The 13974-nt window shown below is 43.1% G+C and overlaps 1 protein-coding gene across 1 annotated transcript; it reads left to right on the top strand.

Annotated features, from left to right (window-relative positions):
* Positions 1-4837: 4837 nt before the first annotated feature.
* LOC149995711 (uncharacterized) lies at positions 4838-13437 on the top strand. The gene is made up of 3 exons (XM_090259289.1): positions 4838-4912; positions 5329-5455; positions 10501-13437. The coding sequence occupies exons 1-3, from the start codon at positions 4838-4840 to the stop codon at positions 12489-12491; spliced, it is 2193 nt and encodes a 730-aa protein (XP_090115415.1). The 3' UTR covers positions 12492-13437.
* The last annotated feature ends 537 nt before the right edge of the window (positions 13438-13974 follow it).

The raw sequence follows: 13974 nt of genomic DNA, 5'->3' as shown, positions 1-13974 counted from the left end.
GGGAGGCAAGAATATATGTTTATGGGTGTTTTAAGGAACATAAAACTTAATGGCAGAAATCCACAAATAACCTAATTCTATATAACTATTAAATAAACAATATTTTTCTTTTCACTAAACTCTGGTATTGAGAGTTATAATTCTGGCGGCGGGCAATCAGGCCCCTAATTAAACAGCCCATGAGTTCTGTTTCAATTGGAGCAGCCCAGGGTTTCTGTAACATGGAGAGTACGACATCTCTTTTCTTATGATAATTACAATATGATTTTGAAATTAGCCCAAATAAATGTCAGAATTCAATTTTACCATTGTTTCAAAAATGTTTATTTCTAAATTGATTTCTGTAACTAAACAAACTTACATTTAAGTTTGTATTTTGTATCTTTATTATTTTGTGTATCAAACGTTTGTCTTACATTCTTGTGTTATCTTTCTCATATATGTGATGGTGTAAGTAGGTCATTTGATAAAATTTTCTAGACCCTGTAATGCAGAAGTACCTCCTCTTATTATGACTGGCTGTATGGAGTTGCAGAGATGGTTCATGTTCATTTTCATGCACACAAGACCCTTCACCATGAACACATTGTCAGGGCAGACCTGCTCTGAATAATCACCCTGAGACGTGATTATTAAAACGTGTTTACCGAAAGATCAAAAAAAGGGGGAAGGGGGTTAAGGTGAGAAGCAACTCCCAAACTCAACTCAAGGGCCCCTAGGAGCAAGGGTATGGGGGAATGGAGACTCCTGGTCCTCCTGGTGGGCCCATAGGAATCCCCGGTATAGACTTCTGCATGAACCCTTTTATACTTGTCCAACACACATTTCAGTGAGGGTGAGTTTGCTTATCAGCATATTCAATAGGTCATCTATATCTCATTGCTCCCTCCGCCTCCCACCTCCCACCCCCAACCAAGTTAGTTAACAAATTGGGATAGGTCTATTAACATTTTCCCTCCGACCGGACTAAGGCCGTCACCATTTCCTTCAGGAACGCCAGCGAGGACCAGGTTGATGAGTATATACTAAAGGTCCAGGTGTGCATTCCAGCTGCGTCCATGTTCTGATACAGATGACATCTCATCATTTTCAAGGTCTCTTTTGGATCAGGACGCGTTACTTCTCAGTACTTTCCCGGGTAAATCTAGTTCGTTCGTCTCCGGATCAGGTGGGAAACCCCTTCTACCCTTTTCAACAATAGAAACCACAGTACCCAGAAGGCTGTCCAGGGCTGAGCCAATGGAGGCTCAGAAAAGGCACTTCCGTTAGGGCAGAGCGCTCGGGGGCGGGACTTCCGTCTGTCTGTAGCGGGCCTTTTGTCTTCAATCAGGTTCTCCTCACAGGTCAGAGGCGCAGTGGAGATACCCGTTGTCGCGGTGACGCAAAGGCCACTGTGAGTCTCGGTGACTCCGCTCAGGTGACCTGCTCCTGCTCCGGGATGGCGACCACGGTGCCCTGCGCCCCCGCCTCGCCCGTCGCTTCCGCCCCGCTCCGCCCACAGCGTCCGGCGGCGGGGGCCGCACTGAGGCGCCGGGCTGAGGTGAGTGCCGTCCCGGGCCCTCCCCTCCCTCACCGAGCCCCGCACCCGGGTGCGCGGTGCCCGTCCCGTCCTGCAACCGAGGCCACGGCTTCCGGGTCGTGAGGCGCTGTGGGTGACACAGGGTGTCACGGGGTGAGATGGCTGAGGGGCCGCCGTGGAAGGACGCGCCGGTGCCGCTGACCCTGAAGGACGCGCAGTCCTGGCGGCCGCCCTGCATCGGCCTTAAACAGTCTGAGGCGGAGCAGGGGGCGGCGTTGCCAGGGAAGGCCGTGACCGAGAGGGGCCACGTGCTGTGTCTGGGTTTCCAAGGCTTTTCCATCCTGCTGAGACAGAAACCTGCTGGGGTCCGATGATGAGAGAGAGAGGCTCAGGGAGAGGAGCCCTCGTTCCAGGTCAGAGGGCTGGTGAGAGGCCCCAGTGAGGACAGACTCTTACCTGAGGTCCCCAGACCGCAGGGCGGGGCCGGGATACAGCTGAGACCCGCTGAGCTGGAGGTGCAGGTGGGTGCCTGCGTGTTCCCCCAGGTTCTGAAGTGGAAACCATTATGGAACTAGACAAGGAAGGACAGGGTGTCCCAGCCCCTCCCTGGTGGTGACACTACCTTATGGTGACGTAAGACTCTTCCCTTGATGGTTTCCCTGCTCTGGGATGTGAGGACCCTGTGGATACCACAGACCTGAGTGCGGGTCACAGGTAATATCAAGGTGCTCCCATTTGTGGTGTCAACGTAAGAAACATTCAAACTGCAGAATCTTTTTTTAGTGTTTCTTTTAACCAAACTGATGACGACTGCCAGGAAACAATCTCAGTGCAGTGACAAAATGCTTCAGAAAATGGCAATTTTAGCATTTATTGTGTCCCTCAGATGAAAAGGGAAGACAGAAGGGGGGAACTTGTACTCCATTGGTGATAGGTTAGGGAGACGGGAGAAAATGAACAAAGAAGTTCTTATACTAGATAAAAATTAAAAATGTCTTTTTACATTGATGGGTATAGAATAGTTAATATTTAATTACATAACAGCATAATAAGAACAATAAGGGGTTATTTGGTCTCATGTTCTGGTGCAGAGAATGTGCACAGAGGGGTAAGAAAAAAGAAAATTATCCTGACATTCCAAGGTGTGTTAACTTAAGTGCAAAAATAGATACATGAGCTCAGTTAAGGTAAAACTTGACTTTCCTCACAGAAGTTACCTGCCTAGGACAAGAATCCTTCCCATGAATGGCATTTAGTTGGGAAACTTTAATTTCTGACTGTATATCTCTGGGTATTCTCGGTCTCTCAGTTTGTGAGGCCATCATGATGGACTTCCCCAAACTGATCAGGGTTAGCATGTGGCCCCTGAAACAGAGCCCACAGGCTGTTCAGTTTTGAGAGGCACGATTGCCTGTCAGCAAACAGCATAACTCTCAGTACCGGAGTTTGGCAGATAGGAAAGGAGTTGTTTATTTAAAGTGTATACAGATTTAAATTAATGGCAGATCACTGCCCTTAAGTCTTACTCTCTTTACAACACCGACAAACACAGAGTTCTGGCCTTCCCTGCCAAACTAACCAGTTTTAGAATAAAAATGTCAGAGGAATCGTTTTGCTCTTGGAAACAAGGAGTCTGGGACTTTGTATTTCCCAGACATAGATCAGCTTTACTGGCAGCTCCCAATAAGTTCTGCATGATTGGGGAGGTTTTCTTATGTTGTGTTTTTCAGTTCTTAATTCAGAACCACGTGGCCCCTTCTCAGCCACCGGAACTTAAGGCTGGCTGGTGAGATGCTTCAGTTCTCTTTCAACCCTCATGGCTCCCTCCCTTAATGACTGTCACTTTATTTTTAAATGCCTGACCACAACCTGTAACACAGTATGCAATGACCAGTCATGGCCACTTGTAGAATTTTGCACAGACCGTGTAACATTTTCACCACCATTCTATGGTTAAAGCCTCTCCTCTCTCCTTGGCCCACGGAATGCCCTAGCTCTTTACATATTGAAAAATTAAGTATCTCTCAGGAAAATGTCTGTGCTCCAGTGAGTCCCATCCCCCATCCCCAAACCTCAGGCCATGGGGAATTTTGAGGGACCCCGCTCTCTAACCACCCTACCACCTGCATTTTTAAAAATATTATTTATTAATGGAGGGAAGGAGAGAGAAAGGGAGAAAAACGTAGATGTGTGAGAGAAACAATTGGGTTCCTCTCACATGCCCTCAACTGGGTACCTGGCCTGCAACCCAGGCATGTGCCCTGACAGGGAATGGAACCACCTACCCCTAGGGTAGCAAGCCGACACTCAGTCCACTGAGCCACACCAGCCAGAGCCGGGTCCCCTACTCTTTTTCATCCACACTGACTACCTGTGGAAGAAGTTATGGAAGGTTATGTAGGGAGAGACACATGCACCTCCAAATGCTTCGAGGTGCCATAGAGTTGGGAATAGTTACCTCAGGTCTCTTCTGTGTTTGTTAAAAACAGGGAACAGGAGGTCAAATATCAGACTTGTAAAATGGTTAAATGAGAATTTGGTTCAAGGATATAATGAGGTGCTTGCCTTGAAAAAAAAGTTGATCTCTCCTGGGTTTAACAGAGTCTATCTGGCACATAGCGGGAAACAGATTATGGGAATAAAATAGGAGGCATGGAGCCCAGGACCAGGCAAGTTTTGTGATTCGAGGAAAAATGATGAATCAGTGTTGGACCTCAGAGGTAGAAGAAAAGGTTGGATTGTTGCACCATTAAAAAAAAATTTTTTTTTCATTGCTGTTTTTCCCCTTACACTCTTTCATTACCTTCACTCTTTTTCCCCATCAATTATTGAAGATGGGCACATAGAGTTTCAGATTTCAAAAAGTATATATTTTCTTCATTAATATTTTTAGGGAGAGGGGAAGGGAGGGGTAATTAAAGGGAAAAGCACATCAGCGTTTGGATGCCTCTTGCACACTGCCCAGCAAGGGCCCCGACTGCAATCCAGAACTGTGCCCTGACTGGGAACAGAAACAGCAACCCTTTGGTTCACAGGCTGACACTTAGTCCACTGAGCCACACCAGCTTGCCTAGAGATTTAGATTGTGCAGTCGGGACAGATAAAGGGTTGAAAACCACCCCACTGTTTTTGGTTGTAGCAGCTGAAGCTGTGGAGGCATCGTCAGCTGGGCTGTGGAAGATGGTGGTAGGTTAATTCTCTCTAGGAATATTAGATGGTTTTTTTGGTTCACACTTTTAAAAATTTCAAAGAGCAGTGAGTGGAACCATGTAGTGAGCAACTGAAATTTGAGTCTGGTAGTCTGGGGATGGTACAAGGATGGAGTCAAGCAAAATGGGCAGATCTTTAGTGCATGTGGTCAAAGATGGCAGAGATGAGGATGTGAACCTGGTTGTGAGGCTGTGAAGCAGGTAAGTATCACCCATTAATGCACAGCTAGAGGCAGTGTGAGCTGGTGGTCCTGGGAACCTGGTGTACAGATCTTAAGGGTGAAACAAAATAACACCGTATTTGGCTGCCCTTTGAGTGGGAGAATCAGTGAAATATCTTAGCAGGAAGAATGGGACCCTGCAGCCTCCGCCCTGAGATTAGATGGCATTAACCTGCCCCACTTCCTCTTACCCCACCAGCTTTTACTGAGGGTGATCTGAGTGATTAATCAAACTGTGCTGAGACAGCAGGCAGCTCAGGCACCAAGGGCTGCTGCTTTTTCTATATAGTGGGCCCTGCAGTGGGTTGCATGTGGGGCATTGTGGGAATGCTGTGCCTAAGAAAGACTTTTTCAGATTTATTTGTGTTAATTCTGTCAGGTTGTTGTGACCTTTGAGGATGTCACCGTGTGTTTCTCCAGGACAGAATGGTGCCTTCTTGGTGAAGCTCAGAGATCGCTGTACCTGAATGTGATGCTGGAGAACTACGCTCTTATATCTTCGCTGGGTAAGACCCTCTCTCCCAGTGCCCTCTTCTTGGGCACTCCTGCACCCCCATTTCCTCATGATTGCACTTTGCTTCTACTCTAAATTGTAAGGTTTCTGACCAGACTTGTACCCAGGAAGCAATGAACAGCAGTCTTGAGCTTTTTACAGGAGATACTGGGTTTTTCTTTCTGACACAGCAAAGAATTGCAGATCGGCAAGTCTACTAGCATGCAGGAGAGTTTATAGTGATACCTTCTCAGGTCAGAGATGGGACCTTGCCGAGGTGGGGATGAGAGACATAGGTTCAGTGCGGCAACAGCAAGGGTGGCAAAAAGCTGCAGGTCCTTTTTCCTGAGACGCTTTTCCTGTGGGATGAGTGTGAGGGAATTATGTACTGATTGTCAGGTAAAGATTGTGTCATTTTTCCTTCCGGGTCAGGATTTGATTACCTTAATGTAGGTAATGTTAGGTGAGGGAGTGTGGGGGGGCGGTGTTAGCTCGAATTCTCATTTTCCTCCAGTCCACATTTGGTCATCTGTTGAAAACGGATACCTGTCATGAGACAGTTAATTAAAGTGGAGGCATTTTGGGGCTCTTTCTCTAAGCCCTACGGAACCGCTGGTAAAACAGGGAGTGATCAGAGAAAGGCAGTTAACAAAAGTTGTTTTATGAAACTTCTTCTTTGGCTCCTGGGGAACCCCTTGTGCCTGCCATCCAGGCCCTTTGATGAATGCACAGTTTCAGAGGCTTACTGTTCCACACAGTGGAAATAATACCTGGAATTTCAAGGGCTTCCCTTCTCCCATGGTAGCATGGTGTTTTTTTGAGGTGTTCAAAATACTGGGTGATAGTATGGGACATATTATGTCACCAGGCTCAGGACTGCTGAGGTTGTGGGTAAGACAGGTCCACCTCTTCCTCCTCCCTCAGTGGACACTCTCTTCCTGTGAACAAGCTCACCCTTGATTATGTCCAGGGGTCCTTTTTCCCTTGTGTTCCCGAGGGTGCACTCCGTCCTCATGTGTGGACTGTGGGCACTGCCCGCTTCCCCAGTTCTCTGGGTAGGTCCTGGTCTTGGCAGGGCTGTTGTGCTTACACTGCCCCCTCCTCTCCCTGCAGCCCAGCACCTGCTGAACTGAACCCTCACAGAGAAGGATCTGAGGTCAGTAGTGTTGTGACAAGGCTAGTGCATTTTTCTTTGATTAGTGAGAAAAGCATTTTTTGTATACCTGTTGACGATTTCTATAGCTATATATATATATTTTTGATCCTCATTGTAAGATATTTTATTGATTATTGAAGAAAAGAGTAAGAAGGAGAAACATCAATGTGAGAGAGAAGCATCTGTAGGTTGCCTCTAGTTTGTACCTTTAGAAGGGGGTCAAACCTGCAGTCGTGCATGGGACAGTGCTCAAATTAATAAGCCACTTCATCATAGTTGTATGAAATATTATGTGTATATTCATTAGTTCTGTTTTCTCAATATTGTGTTCTCAAATTTGAATAACTCCTGATTGCTTTAGAATGGTCTGATCTACCCATTGCTGAAAGGGAACTATTTGAGGTGCCTGGTACACTTGCTTTGTGTTTTCTGCCTTCATATCCATACTGTTTGCTTAATGTTACTTAGGTGCTCAGTGGTCGTGTGCATAGTAATTAAAATTGTTATCTTCCTGCACTCGGTGTTATTAGCATGGAATATTTTTAAAATCACTTTATTTTCAGCATATTTGTGTCCATAAAGATTTAGTGACTGTCTTGGAAGCAGCATACATTGTGTCTTATGGGGGATTTTTTTTTTTTTTACGATTTTGTTTGATTATTTAATTTTAAATAGAGAAGAAGCAAGGGAGAAAGAGAAGGAGAGAAATACCAGTGTGTGGTTGCCTCCTATATGCCCCAGCTAGGGACCTAGCCCGCAATGTAGGTATGTGCTCTGATTGAGGATCAGACCAGCAACCCTTTGGTCAACATGTTGATGCTCAATCCCCCGAGCCACACTAGCTGGGGAGAATTTTTTTTTTTGAACACAAGTTAAGCCCTGCATGGCCTCAATTAAGTAATTAATTTTAAGATTTTATTCATTTTTATTTTATTTTTTTGATTTTATTCATTTTTAGAAAGGACTAAGGGAGAAAGAGAGGTAGAAGAATATCGATGTACGTTAGATACATATATTCGTAACTTCTCTCCTACACCCAAATGGCACCTGTCCTGGAACCCAGGGATGTGCCCTGACTGGGAATCGAACCAGCAACCTTTGGTTTTGTAGGGTGGCACTCAATCCACTTAGCCACACCGGTGTGGATTATTACTTTTTTTGAAAAAATTTTTTAATTTTAAATACTGATGAAATACGTTATATTAATTTCATAATGAAACGCTATCGTCGGCAGCCGTCCGTCTCGAGAGACGATGGTGTAGCTTCTTAAGAGTCTATCTGCACCGCCGAGAATGGCTGTGCAGTCCAACTCGGGAGTGACACGGTATCTGTCTCCTCCCGTGTTGAATCGACATCTTGCGATGACGCTGGAGTGTCCTCTACAGTGAAACTGAAGCTACAGAGCCTGGTCAGGGTAATATGGAGGGTCTGCTGTTGCCCATGCAGCAGACCCCCCCCTCTCTTCGCAGCTGAAGGGTCCAAGGGAAAGACAGAGTCAATACAGCTTGGGTTCAGGTGCGCCGCAGGAGTTGCCGGTGTTGACTACAACGTCAAACCGCCTTAGGGACTCCAGCTCCGGATTTTCTGTCGGGGTTTACTCCCTTAGCCTTTCCCCTGAAGAGGTATGCCGCAAGGCAGCGGAGGTTTTTTGGAGTCAGAGTTTTCCTTCTCTGATGTGCCCTGACTGGAAGATCGAACCAGCGACACTTAGCTCGCAGGCCGACGCTCAATCCACTGAGCCAAACCAGCCAGGGCTATACATCTCAATAAATCTCACATCCATCTGACATACATAATTAGTAAACTATTATTAACTATATTTTTTGGCCTGTACTTTACATCCCCATTACTATTCTGTAACTTCCAATTTGTGCTTTCTAATCCCTTCACTTTTTCACCCATCGTGAGAGTTTTTACGTGTTTATTTGTGCTAAACTGATGACAGTTGCCTGAAGCAAGGTCTCAGATGCTTTTATGTCTTGTGTTTCTTATCCTGACAGCTACTCTCTGTCTTTTGATTGGAGAATTTTTTGAAGAACTTACTGTTGCCACCTTGTCATAGTTTTCTGTCTCTTTTGTACTTCCTCCTTTGTCTTCATATCTTGCTGTCTTTTCTGTGTGATTTGATTCCATTCTCTTTTGTTTGTCCCTTATATAGGATTGTGCTTGTGGTTTGTTTTTATTAGATTTCTACAAAACTACTCATACCTTAACAGTTCATTGTAGCCTGAAAACAGCTTCAGTTGCATAGAAAAATTATAGCCTTCCTCTGCCACACCACCCCTCTGTATGTTTTGATGTCACAGTTCACATCTTCATATATTGTGTATCATTTCACAAATTCTCACCATTGTTATTAGTAATACACTTTATTTATCTTATACCTTAGAGTTCAATGAAGCACACTCCACTGATGAACTATTTTTATTTTAGTATGTGAACTTGATGACCTGACTGGCTTTTAGAGAGTTTTTCACTTTACCACGTTTTTCTGTTTGTATTTAGTATGCCTTTATTTCAGCTACAGGTTTTTGTTTTGTTTTGTTTTTCTTTCCATTGCTAGTAAATCTTTGGTGGCAGAAAACAAGCCACTAAAGTCAATGTAACTCAGCGCACTGTCTGGGACAAGTATTCTGTATTTAAAAACTAACCATGTTTGCTAAAGCTGCTTTTCCACTCTTCTTTTCTGTAGTTCTTTGTATTATGCACTACTTTGTAGCTCTTGATAATAACTGGTCTCTTATATCCCTGGCTGCTGTGGCTCAGTGGATTGAGTGTCTGCCTGCGAACCAAGTGTCGCTGGTTCAATTTCCAGTCAGGGTACATGACTCGGTTGCACGTCAGGTCCCCAGTTGGGGGCACGAGTGAGAGGCAACCACACAGTGATGTTTCTCTCCCTCTCTTTCTCCTTTCCCCTTTCTCTAAAAATAAGTAAATAAACAAAAAAACAAATAACTGGTCTCTTAAGCCTCTACTGATTTCCTGAATAGATGCTCTTTATCATGGATAATTGTGTGATATTTCTTGAAATGGGTTGAATATTTCTATTTTTTATTAATGCTGTCTGGCTGTTGTCACAACATTGATCTTTTTCATTTTGTTTGTACTGAGTTGTTATATGATAGTGCTGGTTATCATCTCTTCTGCTTTCTCTTTGGAGTTCCATCATCTGTATTGCACATAACTGCTGAACTGGGAAGGAAGTGGAAGAGTACCGTGTTTATGAAATTCCTGGATGTTCACAGAGGGTGTCTAGCATTGGTGAAGGGAAATTGGGGAGAATCTTATTCCAAGACGTAATGAGGAAACTGTTCTCTTTAAGTGTATTTTATCATTATTGGTAGTGGCCATACCTTAATCTACTTTTCCTTTCCCAATGCCTTCAAATTGGCAGTTTTTACTCAACAGTTTTCATTTCACCTGAGTTCTATCCATGGATAATCACTGCCTCTCAACATTTACACCACAACCATTTCTCTGAGGAGTCTCTTTTGTGTGCTCTCCAATTTTGGTCAATTCCTCTTTGTACTTAAAGTACACACGCATTTCTATGCAAACCTTACACAGCATCTGTTCTGTCCTGATCGATATTGATGGTTTGAGGCACATTCCTATTCCTCTACACAATCTTACATCACAAGCAAGACTGGTTTTTCAGGCAGTCATAGCAGAGGACAACTTGTAAACCCAGCCTCTCTTCCTTGTGTCCCATCCTATCCTAATATCTTTCATTTGGTGAGATGCCCATTATTTACTGATCCGAGGGCCTTTCTCAGACTCTATCTCACTAGTCTTGGAAATGATCATGTAGGTGCATGTCAGATGTTACACATTCTAATTTGTGATGAGAAGACCCCTTCCCTATTGATCACTATGTCTTGACTTGTGTTTGTTTCTTTCAGGTTGCTGCTGTGGAGCAGAGGATGTGGGGAAAGCCATCGAACAGAATATTTCTGGAAGGGAGTCGCACATTAAGAAGCCCAAGTCACTGCTATGCGTCCAGAACAGCCACCCCTGTGATCGTTGTGGGCCCACCTTGAAATATATTTTTCTCTTTGTTGAGGAGCAGGGAACACAACAGAGCCCGACACTGCTGAGGTGTGGGGCATGTGCAGAACCATTTTATTTCAGTGCACAGAGTCATCAGCATCAGGAGGAAGACACAACAAAGGATTGTTTCATAAGCAGTGTGGACAGAATTTCCCTTGCAAAAAGCTACAATTTCCAGTTGTCACAGAAGCCTTATACCTCCACTGAGTGCTTTCTCAACAGTTCTGGACATAATGAGCAGCTAGCTACTCACACAATTTACAGAGCAAAGGAAATCTCTAAATCTGGAATGACTTTTCAAAGTAGAAAATATTATTATACCACCAAAGAATGCAAGAAAGCCATTGAATGTGACAATGCACTTCTTAAGGACCAGAGAGTCCTTACTGGAAGTCAGTATTTTATATGTTTTGAATGTGGGAAATCTTTTACCAATAACTCTTCCCTTAAGGTTCATCAGAGAGTTCATACTGGAGAAAGGCCTTTTGAGTGCACTGAATGTGGAAAATCTTATACTCAGAGGTCATCCCTTCTGCTTCATCAGAGAGTTCACACTGGAGACAAGCCTTACAAGTGCACTGAATGTGGAAAATCTTTTACCCAGAGCTCATACCTTCTGGTTCATCAGAGAGTTCACACTGGAGAAAAGCCATATGAGTGCACTGAATGTGGAAAATCTTTTACCCGTAGCTCATCCCTCCATTATCATCACCAAGTTCACACTGGAGAAGGGCCTTATGAGTGCACTGAATGTGGGAAATCTTTTACCCGTAGCTCATCCCTCTATTATCATCACCAACTTCACACTGGAGAAAGGCCTTATGAGTGCACTGAATGTGGAAAATCTTTCACTAGTAGCTCTAAACTTACTAAACATCAAAGAGTTCACACTGGAGAAAGACCTTACGAGTGCACTGAATGTGGAAAGTCTTTTACCCAGAGCTCACACCTCCTGGTTCATCAGAAAGTTCACACTGGAGAAAGACCTTATGAGTGCACTGAATGTGGAAAATCTTTTACCCGTAGCTCATCCCTTCAGGTTCATCAGAGAGTTCACACTGGAGAGAGGCCTTATGAGTGCACTGAATGTGGAAAATCTTTCACTAGTAGGTCTAACCTTAGTGAACATCAAAGACTTCACACTGGAGAAAGGCCTTACAAGTGCACTGAATGTGGAAAATCTTTTACCCGTATCTATTCTCTCCATTATCATCACCAAGTTCACACTGGTGAAAGACCTTATGAGTGCAGTGAATGTGGAAAATCTTTTACCAAAAGCTTTGAACTTTGTAGGCATCGCAGAGTTCATACTGGAGAAAGGCCTTTTAAGTGCAATGACTGTGGGAAATCTTTTAACCAAAGCTCTTCCCTCAGTGTTCATCAGAAAGTTCACACTGCAGTAAGGCCTTATGAGTGCAGTGAATGTGGAAAATTTTTTATGTTTAGGTCTGCACTTTGTCAACATTTCAGAGTTCACACTGGAGAAAGGCCTCATGAGTGCTGTGAATGTAAAAAATCTTTTATCCATATCTCAGCCCTCCGTTATCACCACAGACTTCACACTGGAGAAAGGTTTTGTAAGTGTGATGAATGTGGGAAATTTTTTACCAGTAGCTCTTACCTCCGTGTTCATCAGCGTGTTCACACTGGGGAAAGGCCTCATGAGTGCAGTGAATGTGGAAAATCTTTTACCAATAGCTCTGCCCTCCATCTTCATCATAGAGTTCACACTGGAGAAAGGCCTTATGAGTGTGGTGAATGTGGGAAGTCTTTTACCAGTAGCTCTCATCTCTGCCGGCATCACAGAGTTCACACTGGAAAAAGGACTTCTAAGTGCAGTTAATGACGGAAATCTTGTACCTGGAACTCTGCTTCTCATTGTCTTCAAAGTGTTCACACTGGATAAAGGTCTTATGAGTGCTTGAATATGCGTAATCCTTTACCTGCAGCAGTCACTTTCTTTACCTTCAAAGTCTTCAAAGCAAAGTAACACAAATGTTGGAAATATTTTCCCTGTAGTATTAACCTTCATTGTTGTGAGAGACTACACACAGGAGAAAAGTTTTGTGGCTTCAGGGAATGTGTAAAATTTCATTTTGTCAGTAGCCTTCGTTATCCTTAGAGGCTTCACACTGGACAAACGCATTGTGAGTGCAGTGTAAATGGAAAGACTTTATCTCTGGTTGTCCTGGACCTGTCCTCAGAGAGTTCGCACTAGAGAAATATATGTATTTGCAATGAATGTGGGAAATTCTTTTTGTATCAGTCATTTTTCCTAGTATGGTTGAGTCAGTACTGTAAAGTATATTTTGAGTGCTGGGAAAATGAAACTGCTTGTACCTGACTATTGCCTTCTTTGTCATTAAATAATATAATGTCTAAGTTCTTATAACTTAAGAAGATTTGAGAATTATTTTCTATCCATTGCTTTTGTTATCTTTTGACAAGTCACACAGGAGAAAGCTTTTGTATATGCATGCAATATGAGATTATTTTTTTTCTAGCAGTAGCCTTAATTATATTGAATTTTACTCAGTGAATGGCATTATGAGTACAGGGAATGGGAGAAATTTTTTTCTGAGTCTTTCTCCTTTCATACTATCAGAGACTTTACACCGGACATAGACCTTTGGAGATATCAAATGTGGAAAGACTTATCTCAGATCAAAGTCCATCTTAATCATATCTCACACTGCTTGAAAGCTTCAGGCATCATGTGAACTTGGGAAATCTTTAGCCATAAGTCTGTTCCCTTTTGACATTTGAGAATTCTCACTGTGTAAATAGTTAGATTTTAGGAAATTAATTTTTCAGTGTAGTGAAACTGACGAAAACTTTTGAGGAAGCGTGTGAGTTTAGTTTAATGTATTCACAAGTCTTAGATGTTTAATGTTTAAATTTTGTAGATTTAAACCAATATGATCTAAATTGTGCCTCTATGCATTCTTAAAGTCTGTGGTGTTCGTCTAATTTGTATACTTTTAGCCCTTTTCATGTATTTGTTATGCTTTCTCTGTTGTTGCATTTTTCCAAAGGTTTATGATGAGCATTTGTAGAGGATATAAAAACATACTACTGGTATGTTTTTATTAAAATGCGTACTCACATAATTTAACTATCCTTTCATTAATTTGGGCTACTCTCATGTAATGAATAGGACAGTGACAAAAGAATCATCTATGTTGTAATGTCACCGATATTCACTTCTTGAATAACAGGTTATTTTTACTTTAGCGAATAATGTTTTTGGAATGAATTTTTCAATAGAACAAAACATCAAAATTATTTGTATTTTCATGCTGCACACAATGTGCTGGGTACATATA

Source organism: Furipterus horrens, unplaced genomic scaffold (assembly GCF_987537825.1).
Source record: "Furipterus horrens unplaced genomic scaffold, mFurHor1.1.pri manual_scaffold_13, whole genome shotgun sequence".
Taxonomy (NCBI): domain Eukaryota; kingdom Metazoa; phylum Chordata; class Mammalia; order Chiroptera; family Furipteridae; genus Furipterus; species Furipterus horrens.
Note: the sequence above shows the minus strand (reverse complement) of the source record. Positions and strands in the feature narration are given on the sequence as shown.

Bases quoted from the DNA above. Each gene is read 5' to 3' on its own strand.
- LOC149995711 (XM_090259289.1), top strand. From the start codon at position 4,838: ATGGAGTCAAGCAAAATGGGCAGATCTTTAGTGCATGTGGTCAAAGAT. The intron at 4,913-5,328 runs GTGAGGCTGTGA...TAATTCTGTCAG, and splicing joins ATGAGGATGTGAACCTGGTT to GTTGTTGTGACCTTTGAGGA. The intron at 5,456-10,500 runs GTAAGACCCTCT...TGTTTCTTTCAG, and splicing joins CGCTCTTATATCTTCGCTGG to GTTGCTGCTGTGGAGCAGAG.